We start from the raw sequence: 20,863 nt of genomic DNA on the forward strand, positions 1-20,863 counted from the left end.
GTTTGTTCTCTATATCTGTATCTGCTGTTTTTGTTATATTTACTAGTTTGTTGTATTTTTTAGATTCCACAGATAACCACTGGTAACCACTAGTTTGTTCTCTATATCTGTGAGTCTGCTTCTTTCTTGTTATATTCACTAGTTTGTTGTATGTTTTAGATTCCACATATAAGTGATATCATACAGTATTTGTCTTTCTCTGTCTTACTTGTTTCATTTAGCATAATACCCAATTGCTGCTATTCTTTTTTATGTCTGAGTAGTATTCCATTGTGTGTATATATACCACATCTTCTTTATCCATTCATCTGCTGATGGACACTTAGGTTGTTTCCATATCTTGGCGATTGTAAATAATGCTGCCGTGAACATTGGGGTACATGTATCTTTTTGAATTAATATTTTGGGTTTTTTTGGATATATACCCAGGAGTGGAATTGCTGAGTCATATGCTAGTTCTATTTTTAGTTTTTTGAGAAACCTCCATACTGTTCTCCACAGTGGCTGCACTAGTTTACATTCCTACCAACAGTATACAAGGATTCTGTTTTCTTTACATCCTTGGCAACAGTTGTTACTTGTGTTTTTGTTCTTTTGTTTTTTTGATGATGGCCATTCTGACAGGTATGGGATGATATCGCATTGTAGTACTTCTAGTTTTTTGATTTCTCATTTCTAATCTCAGATTTCTCAAACTTTTCAGTCAATTCAGTTTCAGTGATTTTCGTGGTCTAGGATTTCTTCAAAGTTTTTTGTCTTTCCTGGCACCTATTTTTTTAGCATAATTTTTTGATATATATTTTTCTGTCTGTGAATCTGTGTAGTTACATGGATGTATTTAATCCACCATCTTTAAATGGAAACCAGTTTTAATTTTTTATTGGTTTGAATTGTCTTCATATATTATGATTTGGGAATATTAAGAAATACAATATGTATACTACATCTGATGAAAAATTTTATTATAGTATCAAAAAATTTTTAAATTTTTCCTCTGAGTGTTACTTGGTATTTTTAAATCCATTCTTTTTAAACAAGTAACCTAACTTGATCTGGCCCCCAAACCTTAAGAAAATTTGAAAAATCTAAAGAAAATCTGTCAAAAAGCAATGAAAATAAATTGCTGTTTCATAATAGAGGATCTTTGGGGGATTTTTAGCGGACTCACTAAGCATATTTTGAATTATTTTGACTATGATTCAAAATGCAATATAATAGAACATTGAACTTGAATTCAGGAGACCTGAGTTAAAATGTGGCTCTAGATCTTAGAACAAAGAAAAGCAGTTTTCAGCAACTTGGTGAACCATCTTAAGATTGCAAAGCTTTCTCTCTACCTCATAATGTTGTTTTGAGAATCTCATGGGAAAAAAAATATGTGAATAGCTATGTAATATAATTATTAATTATATCTAATAATATAATTATTATTAGATCTATGTTTCCAATGAAGCAAGTTGATATAAAAACGTTGGTGAATGTGAACCTCCCTCCTTCAGTTCTACCCCCAAATAAAAATTAATATGCTAACCAAAATATTTGACAAATTCAGTAACAACCCCTGTGCCATCAAGCCATGAAACTACAGAGCCAACTGAAGCAGGAATGCAAGTTCAACATAAATACTTAATATGATTTTCTTTTACTTTCAGTGTACTTAAATGAAGCAGGGTTCAACTTTGTGAGAAAATGCATTCAAGCTGTGGAAACGAGAGGTCGGTGTTGCCTGATGGGTACACTGTTACTGTTGTGTGGTCCCTTCTTACATAGAAACTGCTCAGAATGAGGATATACTTAGTTATTAACAGGAGATTTATTTTAAGTAATATATGAATTATAAGTTATACAAACACATAAGTAACTATACTTTGAACTCAGTTTACCAAAATCATACTACAGACGTACTTGATTTTTAATGAATTTTCATAATATAGCCTCATTTTACTTCTTATTGATGGACTCTGTTTTTTTTTTTTTTTTTTTTTTCAAGCTTTAGGAAGGTAAGATTCCTAAGGAGCTTGAATTCAGCTCTCCTCTTTCCCTACATTATATCTCAGAGTGATTTTAGTCATTGTCACAATTTCAGCACCTTTCCTCATTCTAGTTATGACCTCGGTCCTGAAGTCCTCTCCAGTTGCCTTTTACTTCCTGGAAAACTTGTCTAAAGCAAAACCTCCTATTGGGCTTTGGAGTTCTTTAAACTTAGATTCAAATTTTGGTGCTGCCACTTAGAAGTTTTGCGAAGTTAAGTAGGTTCCCTAAAATCTCTGAATCTGTTTCCTCACCTTTAAAGGGAAGCTATCAATTCCATCAAACTGTTCAACATGCAGGACTCTGTGACTGAGGAAACAGAGTATGAGAAATACTGATCATCCCTTTCCATCTTGGATGCTTTTTTATATTCAAGTAGTGGTGAATAAGCAGGTGTACTTCGCTATTTTGAAGCTCTTTAGACTTTCAAATCACTGTTCAATGTCTGCTCTAAGAAATATATGTCTGATGGATGTTTCTAGGGTAGGTTTGCTAAAGTTAGACTGTAAAATTGGATACATAGCTTTCAGATTTTGTGTAGGCATATATCTGAGTTTTTAACATTTTGTACTTCAGAAGTTGTGTCTTAAGCCATTTTCTTGTGATTTTTCCTTCTCATTAGGCATCACAATTTTAGGTCTTTACCGAATAGGAGGAGTGAACTCCAAAGTTCAGAAACTCATGAATACCACATTTTGTAAGTTTTGGATGAAGCCAGTTACTTACTTAATTTTTGCATTCTTAAAGAAAATTCAAACCATAGGTTTCTTTGAGATCTAGATTATTGCTTATCTTTGAGTATTTTCAAGTCATTTAAAATTAATATTTGTATTCAGCTTTTAAAGTCCATTGTAATAGATGAACAATCAGAATTTGAGAAGGGGCCCTTTTTATAATATTGGACTTTTCCTCAAGTATCCTTTGATTAGCTAGAGGAACAATAGGATTTATGGATGCTGGGATTCAGATTGCCTGACTTGGAATCTTAACTGGGCCAATTAAAAGCTTTGTGACCTTGGGTAATTTGCTTAACTTCTCTGTGCCTTCACCTCCTTATTTGTAAGCCTAATACATAGTAAGTGTGCTGTGATGTTAGCAATTAGCAAACATCTGATTTGAAAAACTATATTCCATTAGAAATCTTTGAGGTTCAGTGTCAGAGTGAGCTTTGCACCAACTCATGCAAACAACAATCCTAAGGTTAACTCCATTGGCATTCTAAGAAATACATGCCTCTCTCTGTGACCTACTTATGTTAGTATCCATTTTCTTAATGGTGTGAGTGATGTTTTGAATTGCACAGTTTAAACATCTTATTTTAATTCTTTTCAGCTCCCAAATCCCCTCCTGATATGGACATTGATATTGAACTGTGGGATAATAAGACAATAACAAGTGGGCTGAAAAACTACCTCAGGTGAGGGAGGCTTAACTCTTGCCACTGTGCTGTGGTTTCTCAGTCACGCTCTTGGGCAGTCACCACGGATCCCAGGGAGCCCCTGTTTCTTAGCTTCACTCCTTAACACAGTTCCTTCACTTAAGGTGGAATAGCACAGGGTGGTAATGGTTATGTTTAGTGTTCTGGAACTTATATGTGCTTGTTCAAACAATACACTTAAAAGGCTGCAATAATTAATGAATACTAAATAATAATTTCTGTTTCATGTTAGATTTGAATTCGGGTTTTCATGTATTTTTTTAAGACACCACAAGTTGAATTTGAAAAAAAAAAAAATTTAACTATTGCCCCCATATCTGAGAGAGATTTTGCTCCTATGGTCCAATAGTTCTCAAAAAGTTAAAAAAAAAAAAAAATTGTCTCCCAGCCTCCCATTTTAATACAGTGGTGGCAAGAAGTGCTCAGGGGCATTGGTATCTTTGAGGTCTGCATTTTAGAACTACCTGTAGACTCCCTGCTAGGACTTTATCCAACGCCTAATTACCCAATTCTTAAAGAAGCACTGAAAGGTCAGGGGAAATCAGAAGATACTGCCATTCTAAAGTTTGCTTCATTCTCTATTGTAGGTGCCTGGCAGAACCACTGATGACTTACAAATTACACAAAGATTTTATTGTTGCTGTTAGTAAGTACATTTCCACTGGATGCCTTAAAAATGATGTGGTTTTATGCTGTATTAGAGGTGTAAGTTTAAACCTGCTAGTTAACATTTTCCTGTCTATTGCTTAAGAAACTGTCATTCTCATATTTAATAGTTTACAATATGGTTATAAGAAATCACAGAGTGAACTAAAATACTTTGTTACTTAATAAGACCTTATTGGGGTGGCGAGTATGATGTCATTAGAAAGAGCTGTGAGAAATTATTCGAATTACATTTTACTTGATTGGTGAATGTCAGTTTCTTACAAGAGCAATTTCATGGTTAAATAAACAAGACCACAAATCTGTACAGTCAGTTATGCCAGTGCTTTCACTATACACATACTCACATGCTGTGCTCCTAAATCTGGAGAAAGAGTCAGGTATTTTTGGCAGGCAGCAAACACCTTTTCTCTCTTTTTATATTTCTTGATGATGATCAGATATTTATGTTGTTTCTTTAGATCTGTGACTGCCATAATGTGATATGAATAGATAGGCTTAATTCAAAATTGGGGGGGGGGGGAAGGGGCCAGTGACAATCTTGTAACCTGAGAAGTTAGAAGTGTGTACTTGTAAAACATTGGGCTCAAAGTGCCAGGTCGCCATCTGAGCCCATCACAACAAGTTGTAACACTTAGGAGTTGGCATTTCATTGTTAGGATGTATGAGGTATGACTGTAACAAGAGTATTTTCCACAGTCTAAGAAAGAAATCAGCTGCATTAGTTTACCACATATTGTAATGTCACAGGAAGTATTGTCTTCTGACAAAAGTGTCAGGTAAAGCTGAATGATCTTGGTTTTCAGTCCAGCATACATGACTGACCACATGATCTCACAAACATCTATACTACTTAGCTTTCTCCTGAAAGCTCTGCACTTGACATCCTCTTTATAGAAATCTGTCTTTGTAAGAAGAACAAGACCTTAGAAAATATATAATCCAACCTCATTTTATTAACTAGGAAATCAGGACCCAGAGGGGGCAGATGACTTTGTCCAAGGACACTGGTAAATTCATAGCAATATCAGGACTACAAGCCAGCTTTTTTGACCCTTAACCTAGAACACTTTCTTACAAAAATTTAGTTTTATAGAAAACGGTGTTTGATCCACTTAGCTAGAATGGCTCAATGAGCTGGTTGTTCTGATACAAACATTTGGTCACAAGATTTTTTTTCTTCACCTCTGTGACAAATAATGATCATATTATTCACTACCATGATAATTAAAATGTGTCTTATGTATAAGAATTTATCTTTTGTCTGGGTCGAGGATCATAAAATTAGGTATTATTTGGGTTCAAGCAAGAGAAATCCAGCTCAGGAAAAAGGGGGAGCTATTCAGAGACTAAGGGGAGTCCCTCAGAATTCCTTGGCAGAGAATGGGTCCTGCCTTCCATGGCCTGCAACCAGGAACCTCAGAGTAGGAAATAGATGTTTCTCTGCCCATCCTCCCAACTCTTTTTGGAGGGTCTCTTATTTTTGTTCTTTGCTGCATATCTGCCTCATTCTTATCTTCGCTTCCAGACAGATTTTTCTTGGCTTTCTACCTGGTTTTACATGATGTGCCTTTTCACGTATCCAGCAGGCAGATCAGTTTTTGTGTCTCCATTCCAACGCTTGGGAGAAACTTCATGTTTGGCCCAACCAAAGTCAGGCTCTTTCCTTACCTCATGTACAAATAACTGTGCCCAGAAGAGATGAAGGTCCCATAATGTAAACCCTATGTGTTGGGCACTTTCTGAAGAAAGGGCTTGGCAGGGTGAGCAGTCAACCCAGAATCTGTTTATTGTAGTAAGAGACTATTAAATAGATTCCTTGTTCTGAAGCATTAGAAGTTTCTCTAGAAGACTTGTCAACATCTTGGCTATTGCCTTGTAGACTAGACTTGCTTTAGATGATTTTTTGCTTTTCAGATTTACCGTTGTCAGCGTGGGCTCAAAAATCTACCAGGCCTTTGTTTGTGCAATAATCCTGACACCTCACAAAAATAACTCCCTGCCATCTTTGGATCTATAAAATTTGGAAAGGAATACCTGCTTCCTCTGGTTTGATGGAGTCACTTGGAGGTTTCAATGCGTTACAGTGTATTGTAGTGCCTGGCACATTAGGCCACTTGCAACAACTGCTGTGATCACTCACGTTGCTAAAGGTTTTATTCTATCCTTGTGTAGCAAAACCCAAGGAGGAGATGAATTATGGTTGTATGGAAGTATACAGCTCAGGGGCTAAGAGCACATGTCTAGATTAGATAGAACTGGGTTTGACTTCTCTACTTACTGATTGCAGACCATGGACAAATTACTCAACGTCTCTAAGCCTTAGGAAATGATAGTGATAATACCATGTGAAGCAGTGCTTATAAGGCACAATGGGTGGAAGTGGTTATGATACTTTAATTACTAATGTTTATATATGCATTTTAATACAATTAAAATTTGAACCTTTGCAACCTTTTTTATGTTACAGAGTCTGATGACCAAAACTACCGGGTGGAGGCTGTACATGCATTAGTGCACAAATTACCAGAGAAAAACAGAGAGATGCTGGACATCTTAATAAAGCACCTGGTCAAGTAATTCTCTGACTTATGTTGTTCACTTAATTACTTGTTCAGCTGTTAAACTTAAGCATGTTCATGTCTTTTTAAAGAGTGTGATGGAGCTATAACCTTGCTATTATAATCAGAGTCCATTGAATGTGCTTAAAAAATAATGTGGCAGTTTGTTTTTAAGATACATCTGTACGCGTGTGTGTGTACCCGTGTATGTTTATGACATGCAAATAATTATGCCCTTGCAACCGTTATACTAATGATGGAAAATTTTCATGTCAACTTAAAAATATATGAAGGGGTATATACCTCCTTCCCAGTTCTTTTAGATACATTGTAAGCCCAAAGTTTGAAGACCAGTTCTCTATTCTACTAGGGTCACCAGGTTGTACCAGGTCAAACTGCCACTTGAATGTTAGCTTCCTTCTCCAGATTCATAGTATCTGTTGGTCTCTGAAGATCTTTCTAACTCCGCTGTTAGTTCATCTATGTATTTAAAAATCTTGATAGATAGATATTGTATTAGTAAAGTTTCTCCAGAGAAACAGAACCGATAGGATATTGTGTGTGTGTATGTATATACATACACACATATATGCATATATGTGTATATATATATACATACATACACACACATATGTATAAGAGAGAGATTGATTGATTGCAAGGAATTGGCTAAACAATTGCAGAGACTGATTTCAAGGCAGGCTGGAGACCCAGAGAAGAGTTGATGTTGCAGCTTGAATCCAAGGCAGCCTGAGGCACAATTCCTTCTTCCTCAGGGACCTCAGTCTTTTTCTCTTAAGACCTTGAACTGATGTTGGATGAGGCCCACCCATGTTATGGACAGTTGTCTACTTTACTCAGAGCCTACTGATTTTAAGGTTAATGTCATCTAAAAGTACTTTCACAGAAATATCTAGAATTACGTTTCACCAAATATCAGGGTACTGCAGCCTAGAAAATTTGACACGTAACTTTAGCCATCACAGATCTATCTTGATTCTCACACACACACACACACACACATTTAATCAAGAAGTTTGTTAGCCATGCTGCTGGAAACAAAAGTCCAAATTCAGGTTTTAAACTTACTTAAAAATTCCCTTATAGCCCCATTTACAAATAGGAACATTTTTTGTCTTAATGAGTACCACGATTCATAATCAAATGATTAATCCTTCCTTGTTGGCTACAAGTAGTAACCCAATGTATCCTAATTTGAGCCATGCACATTTGAAACAGTGATGTACATTAATCAGCCTCATCTTAACTTGCAGACTTTGAGATAATATGAATTTACCCTCCTTGAAATAAGAAGGAAATCCACTAGGAATGACTTCATTTCAAGTTCATTTTTAACTGTTGCCCATATCAGCACCTCTTTTAGCTAATGAATAGGGACTCACTATCCTTGGTCAGAATTACATAGTCTTGAATTATGCTTTTTGAGTTCTGTGACCTCTTCATGAAACTTATCCATACTGTATTTAGTGGGCATTCTCTTGCTGTATTCAAGCTAATTTTTTAGCAAAGCCTTTTAAAATGTACCTTTAAAGTTTCATGAGTGTCACATAAAATGGTTTTGCTTAATTATTCAGAATGTTAGATGAACACAAGTTTCACCTTTAATTATGAATGTGATACAGGAAATAGCAGAGAGAGAGTGTCTAGCCACTGAAGAGTACTTAAAATTCTTCTGCCCAACCTTCACCACCATTCCTGGCTCTTTCTTGAATCTGTAAAAGGTCAGTCTCCACTGTCTGAGCAGCAGCAGTAGAATGTGTGCCCACATCACCAATGACTTACTTAAGTAAACTAATAACACTCTTGGTCCCTGGCCACCTTATTGACTTAAGAAAAGAGAATTTAAGATCAGTGACCTGGATTGGTCACTGGCCTAAAGAACCAATGACTGATTCCAAATCTCCATTAATTAGCTCTGAGACATGGTATAAATCATTGATGTACTTCTGAAAATACTTTGTCTTTAAAACAAGGACATCTGTGGAATCTGCTTTGTACACAAGTTGAGGGAATGAGTTCCAGAACTGGCTGAAATGTGGAATGATAAGGGTCTGTACTGACTGACTAGCTCAGCAGAAGGGAAATTCAATGAAGAGAAAATAGGTGATCAAAATATTTTATCTTCTGAACACCATAGTCATTAACTCTCCTTTTCCAAACAGACCAGTTTTTTATGATTTCTAAATTTATTCCCAGTGAGCTTAATTCAGTCATATTCTAGGTTACTTATATTACCAGGAACTCTTACATTTTAGAGTACATCAAGGGTACCTAGAGTCAGTTTAATTACAGGGAAGACTATTATTTAAGACCGTATTTTATTCAGTTTAACTCATTTTATTTAATTCTCTCAAACTGCTCTAAGGATTGTCCTTCTTATACTTTGTAGATGAGGGAACTGAAGCCTAGAGAGAGGTATTAAATAATGGACTGATTGCACCCAGCTTCCAAGTTGAAAGGACCCAAGCTTTAAATACAGACAGGCTCACTGCCTTTACAGATGACTTAGTAGACTCTCTAATACATATTAAGCAATTAATATAATATTTGGTTGTATAAAAAGGAAACTTGGAATGAAATTCTTATACTAACCAAGAACCTTCTGAGCTAGTGCTGTCTTGGGTACAAGGGGAAAATTCAGTCAGTGGGACAGTCAGCTCTTCCTGTCCTATGCCAAAAGTCACATGGATAATCCAGAATCCTAGATTCCTCATAAAATTTTACTTTTGTTTCTAGAATGAAGTTAGTGTGCATACTCAATCAGATATAAACATTATCTTATGTTCCTTCCTAGAACTTTATATTCTAACAACCTGGCTGGGAGTAAGATAGAAAAGGCAGTGGTTAACCCAGGAGACTGGTTAAATAAATGAGATTTCCAATTAATGCATCCAATTTCCAAATTAAATCAGTTAACTAGTCAAAGTCATTTTTGAGAGTTTACTGGGATTACTTTTCTAAGGTCAGTAGTATCAGAGCCCTTTCATTTTATTTTCATTTTCAGGCCAGCACTGATGCTACCATATCTCCTTGTCTTACTGTTTGCCTAGCCCAGTGCTCAGCGCTAGGGAGGCACTTAGGGAAGTTTTGGATGGGTGGTGGATGGTGGATGGATAGAAGGGAAGTAGGATGGAAACATGCCATAACCAGTCATCTTATGTGGGGAGCTCAGGGGTACTCTTGACTTGAAGTCAGGAGACCCAATTTGAAACAAAATCTCTGTTCCTAATTCGCTGTGACCTCAGGTACATCATTTTTACTTGAGGAGCTTCTTTTTGAAAAATCTGTACAATAGAAAATAACTGGCTTCCTGGGAGGATTAAGTGCAATATTATCTATGAAAATGCCTGGCAGTAGGTTCTCAATATATGTTTAGTGAATCCGAATATAATTATAACCAGTCTACTCCTTTTCTCTACTTTTTAAAAAAATTTTTTTATTGAAGTAGTATAGTTGATTTACAATGTTGTGTTAATTACTGCTGTACAACACAGTTATTCAGTTTTATATATATATATATATATATATATATACACACACACACACACACATTCTTTTTATATATATATTCTTTTCCATTATGGTTTATCACAGGATGTTGACTATAGTTCTCTGTGCTATACAGTAAGGCCTGTTGTTTATCCATTCTCTATATAAAAGCTTACATCTGCTAACCCCAACCTCCCACTCTGTCCCTCCCCCAACCCCCTCCCCCTTGGCAACCACCAGTCTGTTCTCTATGTCCATGATTCTGTTTCTGTTTCATAGATAGGTTCACTTGTGTCATATTTTAGATTCCACATATAAGTGATATCATATGGTATTTTTCTTTCTCTTTCTGACTTGCTTCACTTAGTATTGTAATTTCTAGTTGCATCCATGTTGCTTCAAATGGCATTGTTTCATTCGTCTTTATGGCTGAGTAGTATTCCATTGTATGTATGTACCACATCTTTATCCATTCATCCGTCAGTGGACATTTAGGTTGTTTCCATTTCTTGGCTGTTGTGAATAATGCTGCTATGAACATAGGGGTGCATGTATCTTTTTGAATTATAGTTTTGTCTGGTTACATGCCCAGGAATGGGATTGCTGGATCATATGGTAATTCTACTTGTAGTTTTCTGAGGAACCTCCATACTGTTTTCCACAGTGGCTATACCAACTTACACTCCCACCCACAGTGTAGGAGGGTTCCCTTTTCTCCACACCCTCTCCAGCATTTGTTATCTGCAGGCTTTTTAATGATGGCCATTATGACTGACAAACAGTCTACTCTTAACCATCTGTTCTAAAAGAAGTATAGTACTGTAGGAAATACCAAACAGCTGATAATCTCTCTAGGGTGATTGAACTCAATTTAGGAAATCAAGGTTTTTTCCTTCGATAGATTAACCTTTGTAATTATGTTTTACTTTGGCCAGTGTTAACTTTTTACATCTTTTTAGACTATACCCACTAATGCCAGTTGGGAGTAGCTGAACCTGACTATTTGGGAAAGTTAGCCTGTAATGGCATGTTTATATTTTATGCCATAAGTTTAGTGGATGAGAACATTTAATAATTATTAAACATATAACTTAAAATATTTTGTTCCTCTTATTTGCAGAGTGTCACTACATAGCCAGCAAAATCTCATGACTGTCTCAAACCTTGGTGTCATATTTGGTCCGACTCTAATGAGAGCACAGGAAGAAACTGTGGCTGCCATGATGAATATTAAATTTCAGAATATTGTGGTTGAAATTCTGATAGAGCACTATGAAAAGGTATACTGAATTTTCATGTAGAAGTATAAAATTTTATCTGGCTTCTAAGAAGAAATTTTGCATTTGTATCATCTATGATCCTCACATTGTGATCTCAGATTCCTATTTGGTATCAGTCTTGTAAATTTTGTGTAAATTACTTCTTCATGAGGACTTTGATTTTCTTTTTTCTTGTTCAGTTTTTAAGTGCTTCTCAAAATCCTCTAAGTAAATGATTTCCTTTCTTTTGACATTATGTACTTGTCAAGATTTTCTTCTTTAGTATTTATATAATTAGTTTTTTACTCATACTCAGAAAATAGAATCATTTTGCGGTTAAGTCTATTTTAACTTTTTTAAGCTTTTTGGAATTAGACTCTCCTTATACAGCAGAGCTAATATTCTAGATAAAACAAAAGAAAATAATCAGGGAACAGTCTTGAAACCCTCTCTATATCCAATCCCTAAGGAGGCTTTCTCTAAAAGAGTGAGATCTTAGAATAACTATAAAAATGAAAAATTGGGAGAGCCAAGCTGATTGGATTATTAAGCAAACTCAGCCATTGAAGGTCTAAACATTGTGATCCATTTATATCTGATCTAGTCCTTGTGAGAGGATGGCAGCGCCTCTCTCCTTCCCCAGTTCCTTTCTAGTGCCTGTAGAAGGATATCCTTGGTACCTAGCTAAGACTGTAAGCGCTCTTAAAACCCAAGAGTGCACGGCTGCATCCTATAGCTGTGCTCAGACCTCTGCCTGCAGCTTGTCATATTCTTGACAGTTCGGGGCCAACAGCATGCCAGCACCTTCTCCTGAGAAGCAAGGGGCTGCTCAGCTGGGGAATGGTACAAAACGAGCCTCTTCCCCTCAGGTTATGTTCAGCATGAAAGTGAAAGAGAATATCATAGTAAAAAGAATCAGTGTGTCTTGACATAGACATTTGTTAGTATTTGACACATTTCTTAAAATTATTGGAAAATCTGAATTTCACTGTTGGGGAATGGGGAAGAATAAAAAAGAAAACCCAGAGGAAGCATTACTCAGTGTAAATGGAAAAGTTATAAATGCTCTAGGATATTTATTTTTTGTATCAAGCATCTCTTGCCATGCAATTGATGAACTAACGTATAGTTCTAAGATTATTTAATAGCTCTCAAAGCCAATTTTATGACGAAAATGTCAATTTCACCTTTTTATTGACCTCAGTCCATTTTTCTTCTACGTAGATTTTTCATACTGCCCCAGACCCAAGCATCCCTCTTCCTCAGCCTCAGTCTCGATCTGGATCCCGAAGGACACGTGCAATTTGCCTCTCCACAGGCTCCCGGAAGCCCAGAGGGAGGTATACCCCATGCTTGGCAGAACCCGATAGTAAGTGTACTGGCCTCAAGGAGATGCCTTCTTCATTAATTCGGCTTTATCACACCTTATTAGTACTTAGATAGAAATAGAAGATATTCTTACTGGTGCTGTCGTCTCAACACCTGCCCCCACCACCCACCACATTACGTAGTCTCTGTCAGTATAGTTGGAAGGTACCTTGGACAAGCAAATTCATTCCTGATACAAAGGGAAAAAATAGTTTGTGCAATGCCCTTTTTCTCTGTAACGGTGATTAAGTACATCGGGTGCTACTTCGTAGCAGGTTTTGTCCTGTTGTCAAAGTCATAGAGAAGAAAGCAAGAGAAAGCCTGGCTGAGGCAGTCATTTTCTTTCTTCCTTTCACATTATGTTCTTAAAGCATCATCTCTTGGGTATCAAAGGGTCTGAAACAGAGAGAAAAGAAATAAAAAGAGAATCTACACCACACATTATTGCTAACTTACTATTCTGAGCCAAGCCCCACCATAAGGTGGGTGGCAGCTTGAGCCCAAAGCATGTGCTAAACTGTGGCCATTTTCATTTTATTTTCGACTCCCAACCCTCTCCCCACACTCCCAGTTTTCCCCACAATCAGTGTTAAATTTTTAATTTAGATCTACTATTTGAATACTTTATTACAGCTTCTCTGATTTTTTTCTTATACCATACTTGTAGAAACATTAAAAAATACAGCCAGTTAAAATAACCAGTTTTCTTATGTTGCTACATTCTTAGCAGAAAAAGGAGAAAAATCCTTTCTTTAAAAATTTTGAGGAGCTTATAACTTGCAGCTGACTGTTAATGGTGCCTTTGAATGAAGGAGGACTCAGATACCATTGTAACTCAGAATCACCTAAGATCAGAAAAGTAAAAGAAGGCAGACATATGTCTCAGCATTTCCCCCTTCCATTGATTTCTTTAATATCATCAGGAAATCTTATTTCTCATACTTGTGAGTCCTGTTTCAGAAGCAAATTTTGTCTGAATTCAAGTCAGCCCACTAATGCTTCAAGAAATAACATTATTTCATCCGGGCAGGGCACATATAAAAGCTCCCTTGAATAGTATTGAAAAAAGCCTTCACCAAGTTCAAATGCATATGTTAAAGCATTTCTCCAGAACTGAGGAACAGTCCTCCATAGCACGTAAAGGCCTATCACTTCAGTGGGGTCAGGTGGCCACGGAGCACATGAGAGCTGGAGAACAGAAGGGTTTGGGGGTGCCGGTTTCAACAGAGAGCCGCTGTTCTTTTCTCTCCCACCCCTGCCCCTGCTCAGGCGACTCCTATAGCAGCAGCCCGGACAGCACACCAATGGGGAGCATTGAGTCACTTTCCTCTCACTCCTCTGAACAAAACAGCACGACAAAGTCCGCTTCCTGCCCTCCCAGGGAGAAATCTGGAGGGATTCCTTGGATTGCATCCCCATCACCTTCCAATGGACAGAAAAGTCTTGGTCTCTGGACAACTAGTCCTGAGTCAAGTTCTAGAGAAGATGCAACCAAAACAGATGCAGAATCAGATTGCCAGAGTGTCACTTCGGTCACTAGCCCAGGGGATGTGTCCCCACCCATAGACCTGGCCAAGAAAGGGCCTTATGGGCTTTCAGGACTGAAAAGAGCCTCAGCTTCCTCTCTCAGATCCATCTCTGCAGCGGAAGGTAAGCCAGCATAGAGCCTGTGCAGGATGTCATTGTTCCTGTGTCACCTGCTGGATTGTTCAGCATGGTTAAGGAGGGAAATCTTAATAGTGAAGGGACAGACAATGCTTACCTGCTTTGTTCCTGAGCTAGGATTTTTAAAACTCCTGTATGCTGTGACATTTTTTCTGGATCTTTCCATCTCTGTGAGGTGATGTCTTTGTAATTACGGTAGACTGTGATCTCCCAGAGTGATGGGCTGCTGTGCTCAAAGAACATTCTGTCCCTTCTCATTTGGGCTCAGAGAAAAATGCCTCCTTTTGTTACGCGCATGGACTGTGTTACGGCTCTTATTTTGTCTAATAGCACCTTGCCTGTTTTCTTGGGCTTTCTCTTTAGGAAACAAGAGCTACAGTGGATCCATTCAAAGCTTAACTTCCATAGGTTCCAAAGAGACGCCCAAAGCCCCGCCAAACCCAGATCTGCCTCCCAAAATGTGCAGGAAGTTAAGGCTAGACGCTGCCTCCAGCAATGGTTACCAGCGACCCGGCTCCGTGTAAGTGAGAGAGCCTTTGTTTGCTATTTGCTGTGCTTCCCAGGGGTATACAGGGGCTGAGTGTGTGCATAAGTACTCTTAGGGTTCCCACAGCCAAATGCTCACCTGTGGAGTGGGTGCCATCAACTTCTGCAGGACCCTGTCCTCTTTTACAAGTGATGTGAAAGTTAGTACGCTTAGGATATACATATAAAATCTCATGGGGAGACTCTTCAGGCACTTTCCTTAGGAGCAGAGCTATGGCTTAATTTAAAGACATGAAAACAGATGTATAATATAGTGGTTTGGGGTTTTGAAACTAGACGCCTTCCTGTGAAAGCGAAACATCCACCACTCAGCTGTGGCGACTGCCCATATCCTTGACCCTCCCTCTCTTTGTTAGAAATATAGCTGCTTTCTGTCTGGTGAGGGTTGGTTTTCTCTCCTCTCCATCGTATGTCTCCCCTACCTGAGTACTCATTGATTTAAACTCCGAGAGAACAGGGAACATGAAAGGCAAGAAGGAGTGCTTCTAATTGAAAGAAATGACCCAGAGGTGTAAAGGCCGAGAGGGTAGGGTGTATAGATGAGAACAGAAAGGGGGCAAAGAGGAGAAAATGAGAAACTGGAAAAGCAAGTAAGAGAATCCAAAGAGGAAAGTTTTTCTCCCTTTCATTTTATTTTCCTGACTTTTGCTGAGCTTTTCCAAATGCTGTATGAGCTATTACTGAGCATCCTTGCATATTGTTATTTCTTTTAAGGTCCACAGTGTCCTTCTGCAGTAGGTAGTATAAATCTTGTTTTAGAGATAATTAGAGCTAATACTGGAAAGTTAAGGTACACACACACTCAGCCAGTAAGTGGCAGAGCTGGGATTGTAACCCAGGGTTGTCCCAACTTGAGTCTGTGCTATTTCTCTTATGCCATGCCCATTTTTAATATGGAGGTATTCCTGACATTTTAATTATTCATTACAAGTCCAGTAAGGCATTTTACTAAGCCTGTTTCCAGAGGAACAACATCTTAAATTTATTAGTACATCCCTTTCTTTGACAAGAACCTTTTGTTTCAGAGTGTGTTTCACATATGTTATCTCTCATGTTCAGAAATCCAGCTACCACGATATAGGCAGATATATTTGTAACTCTGTCTGCTCTAGTTCTGGTGTGTATAGTTCTAGCCCTTAAGAGAAATTAAATTTTAAGCCAAATATGTCAAGGAAGATGGGAGAATATAAACTCTCTCCTTTGTGGGGGAAAGAGAAGAGCTTCTATTTTGTGATTTTTACGGATAAAGTAGAAATTAAAATGTAGAGACCGTATGTTCTGTATTAGGTGTAAAATGATCCTTCAGATTATCAAATGGCTCATCTCTGGGAAAAAAAGTTTGTCATTTAAAGAAATAAGATAGTTTTTAAATATCTAGTTTAAAAAATCATTCAAAGAATTTTATATTCTCTTCTAGTAAATATAGGAATTTTTCTAATTATCTAGGGTACCTTAGTTTTAGTTCTTTTCACTGTCTACCCAATAGTCTCACTTTTCAAATAGATGCCTTTCCCTCATCATGATTTGAAACAAATTTATTTATTGGTCATATTTTCAGAGTTCTCTCTTTTCACTTTATAGGAACTGTGTTCAAATATTTTAAAAATACGTGAAACAATTTTAGAATTAGTTGTGTCTTAGCTATCAGAACACAAAACAGTTCTTCTTTTGTCTTGTTGATGTGACTCCTCCCTTGTGGCTCCACGGGAGTCAATGAAAAAGTGTTCCTTTTTTTCTGCTCCCAGGGTTTTCTCAGGTACAAAAAATGCAGGCAGTAAGATCCCCAGAGGAAGTAGCTATAGGTTTATTACTGTCTGGTACTCGGTGAGCTAGAGACTACATCTAAAAATTTCTTCTACATTAAAGCTTAAAACAATTAAAATTCAGGTCAAATTTTGGGGACAAATGTTAACTAATTTTTCTGTTTGGGTTAACTGATAACCCTGAATTTTGCTTTGAGCTGCATGATTTTCTAATGGATTTTAATGAAACTTGTATTTTAAAATTATTTTTCAGTGTGGCAGCAAAGGCCCAACTGTTTGAAAACGTTGGTTCACTTAAGTCAGTTTCTTCTGGGCGGTAAGTTCTCAAAACTCAAGTAAAAAACATAAAATAGTGGTGACATTGTTGCCTTGTGTTGACATGGCAGGTCATCTTTGACAGCTCTGCCCCTCAGGTCTGCAGATGGTCAAATCCACCTCTGCTGTCTTCACAGGGAAGTGGTCATGACCATATACAGCATTTAGCATGTCAAAATGTTACAGCAGTGCCTTGTTCGCTAAAACCTTCACAAAGGAAGGGGTCTAAACAAAGAGGTTTTCTGAAAGACACAAGTTGCCGTAACCCTTTGCATACCAAAGACTCCTTTGATAACAGTTAGTTTGTGGACATTTTTCAAATGTGTATTTTTGACTTGTAAAAGTTAATAGCACTTTTTTTCTGGAAGAAGCTTCATGAACATGCGTTAAAGACTGCTTATTCTTAATGGCCACTATGGTGCTGTAGAGCTGATTGCCCCAGGGGGCTCTGGTGTTTGAGTGCAGTACTTCATTCAGGGTTTCCAGATTTTACCTTCTGCTCCATTTTTAGAAGGACAAGAATTGTTATATCTTGCTGCTCTTCATGTGCTTGCTTCTAAGGTACCTGCTTCCTCTTCTCTCGGTCCAAATTGATTCTTCTCATCTGCAGTGGACTTTGGGTTTTAATTTTGAATATGTCTAAACTAATGGAATTTCTTAGTATTTTGCTATTTGTGATTTTTTTCTTTTTCTTTTTCTTTTTTTTTACCATCAGCAACTAGTACAGGTTGGAAATATTCAGTGAATGCTTGTTGAAAGAGAACATAAATGAGAACACTTGAAGGACAAACCTTGATTTTTTTTTTTTTTTGGATGTACTGACCAAAAAAAAAAAATCAAGGTTTGTCCTTCAAGTGTTCTCATTTATATTCTTGACCATATAAAAGTATGTGAACTTTCTCAGCAAACATTTTTTAAGCACCTGCACAATATTGGGCTTTGTCCTAGTTACTAGGGATAACAGTAACCTTCACACTCTTTTTTTCCAAAGCTTCGTGAGGGTGCTCCTATGTTAGTGTTTTTAACTCCACAGAGTAGAGCCGCTTTGGTATCTCACTAGGACGATGGTCAATGCCTTGCATTTATATAGCAAATCCCAGCGTACTTGCATGTACCTTACCTCTGTCTGTAGCATCTTCACCTTCTTCCTTTTTATCAAGGCATGGTGAAAACTAAGCACTGTGCATGTCAGAGCAAACATGATCTCTCTGAGACTGTCACTACTGTTAGGCCTTAGTGTAAGGGATTTAACCTTGCTACTTCTGTCTGTCTTGCTAAATGATTGAATTGCTCCACTAGATGGAGCCCTTTTATTAGGAAGCTCTAAACAATCTTAAGAACTCAAGTACTGGAATCAGAGATAATCTTTTAAGAGCTTTAAGACAGCAAGATATTAATGAAGTAAATCAGTTTATGACAGTAAATTAATTACTCTGTTATACAGTAAGCTTACTCAGATGTTCAACAATCAATCTATGCATTTGCAATATGCTTTTACATTCCAAATACTCCAAATCCACTTCCAATAGTTGTCGGCATAAACTTAGAGCGCACTCAATGATATATTGAAGTTTAAGTCTTCTCTGTCAGTCAGTGTGCAGCACTTGTGGACAGTGTCATAACTTTTCACCTGCCCTTTTATTTTGCTTAACTTTGTCTGCCTTTATCAGTTTAGGTAAAACAGTTACCTGTTGCGGTCTTCAAGGGGTGATCTTATGTGGGAGTATCCCCATACAGACTGTGTTTGCCCAATGCCTTTGGTGAAAGAGCTGGATTTGATGTAGATGCAAGTCACATCTTTTCTCAGGGTGTGCAGACAGCTGTCACCTTGGTAGGGGGTGTGGCTGGTGCTGGAGGGACTAGAGCCTGCACAGGACGTGAGGCATGGCTTTGCCTCTGCTTAGCGACTGTCACTGTCCTACCGGGGACAGGGTCTGATCCCACGTTGCTGGAGCAGAAGCCCTGAAGGTATGGCCTGAACTGGCTCTGTTCTCTTTAAGTGTGTGTGTTTCCCTCTCCCTGCACCAGGACCCTTGCCCCAGAGGGGGAAGTGCTAAAGCAGGTGGGGCCCATGTAGGCTCTCAGCTGATGTCAGCTGCAGACAGAGGTCCGATGCACTGCCTGTGCAGGTGCCCATGGCTCTGCTCAGACACAGCCCCTGGTACAAGTCACCTTCATCCCTCACAGCCAATCACTGCCCTGACCTCTGCTGCCCCTACCGTGTCATAGAACTGTTCCGCAAGGCAGGCAGGACGCGCACAGACTCTCTGTGTGTGTGGGGGGGCCACCACACACACACACAGAGTGTGGAGTGGCCACCGTCAGAGATCTGGGTTGCTTCTGATGCACTGCTTGAGTAAGTGCCACCAATGGCTGCCGCTGCCCCACCCAGGCTCTGCCCTGGCACCGGGTCACCTCTGCATCCCACAGTCAAGTCGTCTCCCTAGTCCTTGCTGTCCCAGGTCCAGTGCTGCACTGTGATGTGGAGTCTGTGGGGCTGGAGCATTGGCTGGGCTTGAGCTGGGGTGCATGTGGTGAGGCAGCTGCCAGAAACCCAGCAGCCGCTAGGATCGACCTCTCTCCGCCCTGCCAGGGGAAAAGCCAGTGTGCATGTGCTCTTCCCAAGTGGAATCCAGGCTTCCCACAGCCCTCCTGTTGGTACCACTGGTCCTCCAACCAGCCAAGGGCACTTTTCTCCCCAACATAGGCCCTCAGGACTGGGGCACCCAACCTGGGGCTTGTATCGCTCTCTTCCCAGGATAGCTCTCTGCCTGTCTAATCTCTCTTTTCCTCTGAGTTCCCTCCCAGGGGTACAGATCCTGACCCAAATGCTTCTCTTCCCTTCCTACTCAATTCCATGTGTATCTTTCTTGGTTGTACAGGAGTCCTCCTGCCAGTTTCCAACTTGTTTTCAGTGAGAATTGTTCCACATGTAGATGTATTTTGGATGTGTTCATGGGTGGAGGTGAGGTCCATGTTCTCTTACTCTGCCATCTTGGTCTGAATTCTGGGAAATCCATTTTCTTTATCTATGAAATGAAGGTCACAATTCTGTTTCTGACAGATGTTGTCAGTGTACAAAGTGATGTATTTGAAGTACATGGTAAATTCTCCATAGACGGTCTCTACAATAATAACTAATATTGTTATAATTATTATTATTGAAACTGCTTGCTTAAGATCATCAAGCCTATAATTAATATGTGTTTGGTATTTGAACATTAACTCTTAACAGTCATTTGAAATCCTTTTGTACCATTAAATACAACTAAACAACAGAAGTTGAGGGTATTTCCCTTACTAACCTCCTACCATGCCTATTTTGCTTTCCTTCTAGGGAACTTAGGATACTCTTGAATTGGACCTCGAAGAATGGTAGAACTGGTAGTGGGTGGTAGAGAGACTAGCCACATTTGGGAAAGAGACCAGTTGGGAGATTTTAGTGGATAGTCTTGAGCAACAGAAAAATAACACCTCTGGATTCACTGCAGGCTCTGAGAGTCATTGAGCAAAGAGGTGATCTAATCAGTGATGCACTTGATCAGATCATTCAAGTGGCTTTTCAAGGAGGTTGTTGAAGGGAAGAGAACCATTTAAGGTGGAACTGGTGATATTTTAAAGATATTTTAAAGACCTTAATTAGGGCATTAACAAAAGCATGAAAAACTGTAAGGAGAATTTTATGGCTAGAACTAGGATTGAGCAACTGCTTTGATACTGGGAATGGGAAGGTTCCACGTC

At 38.5% G+C, this 20,863-nt stretch overlaps 1 protein-coding gene across 3 annotated transcripts in view; it reads left to right on the plus strand.

The window, feature by feature from the left end:
• Window positions 1-20,863, plus strand: part of ARHGAP42 (Rho GTPase activating protein 42) — a 287,072-nt gene that overhangs the window by 254,260 nt on the left and 11,949 nt on the right. For 2 of the 3 annotated variants that reach the window (XM_067750789.1, XM_067750790.1), the window contains 10 exons: window positions 1,653-1,715; window positions 2,654-2,728; window positions 3,364-3,448; window positions 4,057-4,115; window positions 6,606-6,711; window positions 11,327-11,486; window positions 12,690-12,834; window positions 14,103-14,483; window positions 14,862-15,018; window positions 17,061-17,123. In XM_067750789.1, the coding sequence (XP_067606890.1) occupies window positions 1,653-1,715; window positions 2,654-2,728; window positions 3,364-3,448; window positions 4,057-4,115; window positions 6,606-6,711; window positions 11,327-11,486; window positions 12,690-12,834; window positions 14,103-14,483; window positions 14,862-15,018; window positions 17,061-17,123 (1,294 nt within the window). The remainder of the gene's footprint in view (window positions 1-1,652; window positions 1,716-2,653; window positions 2,729-3,363; window positions 3,449-4,056; window positions 4,116-6,605; window positions 6,712-11,326; window positions 11,487-12,689; window positions 12,835-14,102; window positions 14,484-14,861; window positions 15,019-17,060; window positions 17,124-20,863) is intronic. The other variant, XM_067750791.1, reaches the window with a different exon arrangement.

This window comes from Pseudorca crassidens, chromosome 9, assembly GCF_039906515.1.
Source record: "Pseudorca crassidens isolate mPseCra1 chromosome 9, mPseCra1.hap1, whole genome shotgun sequence".
Taxonomy (NCBI): Eukaryota; Metazoa; Chordata; class Mammalia; order Artiodactyla; family Delphinidae; genus Pseudorca; species Pseudorca crassidens.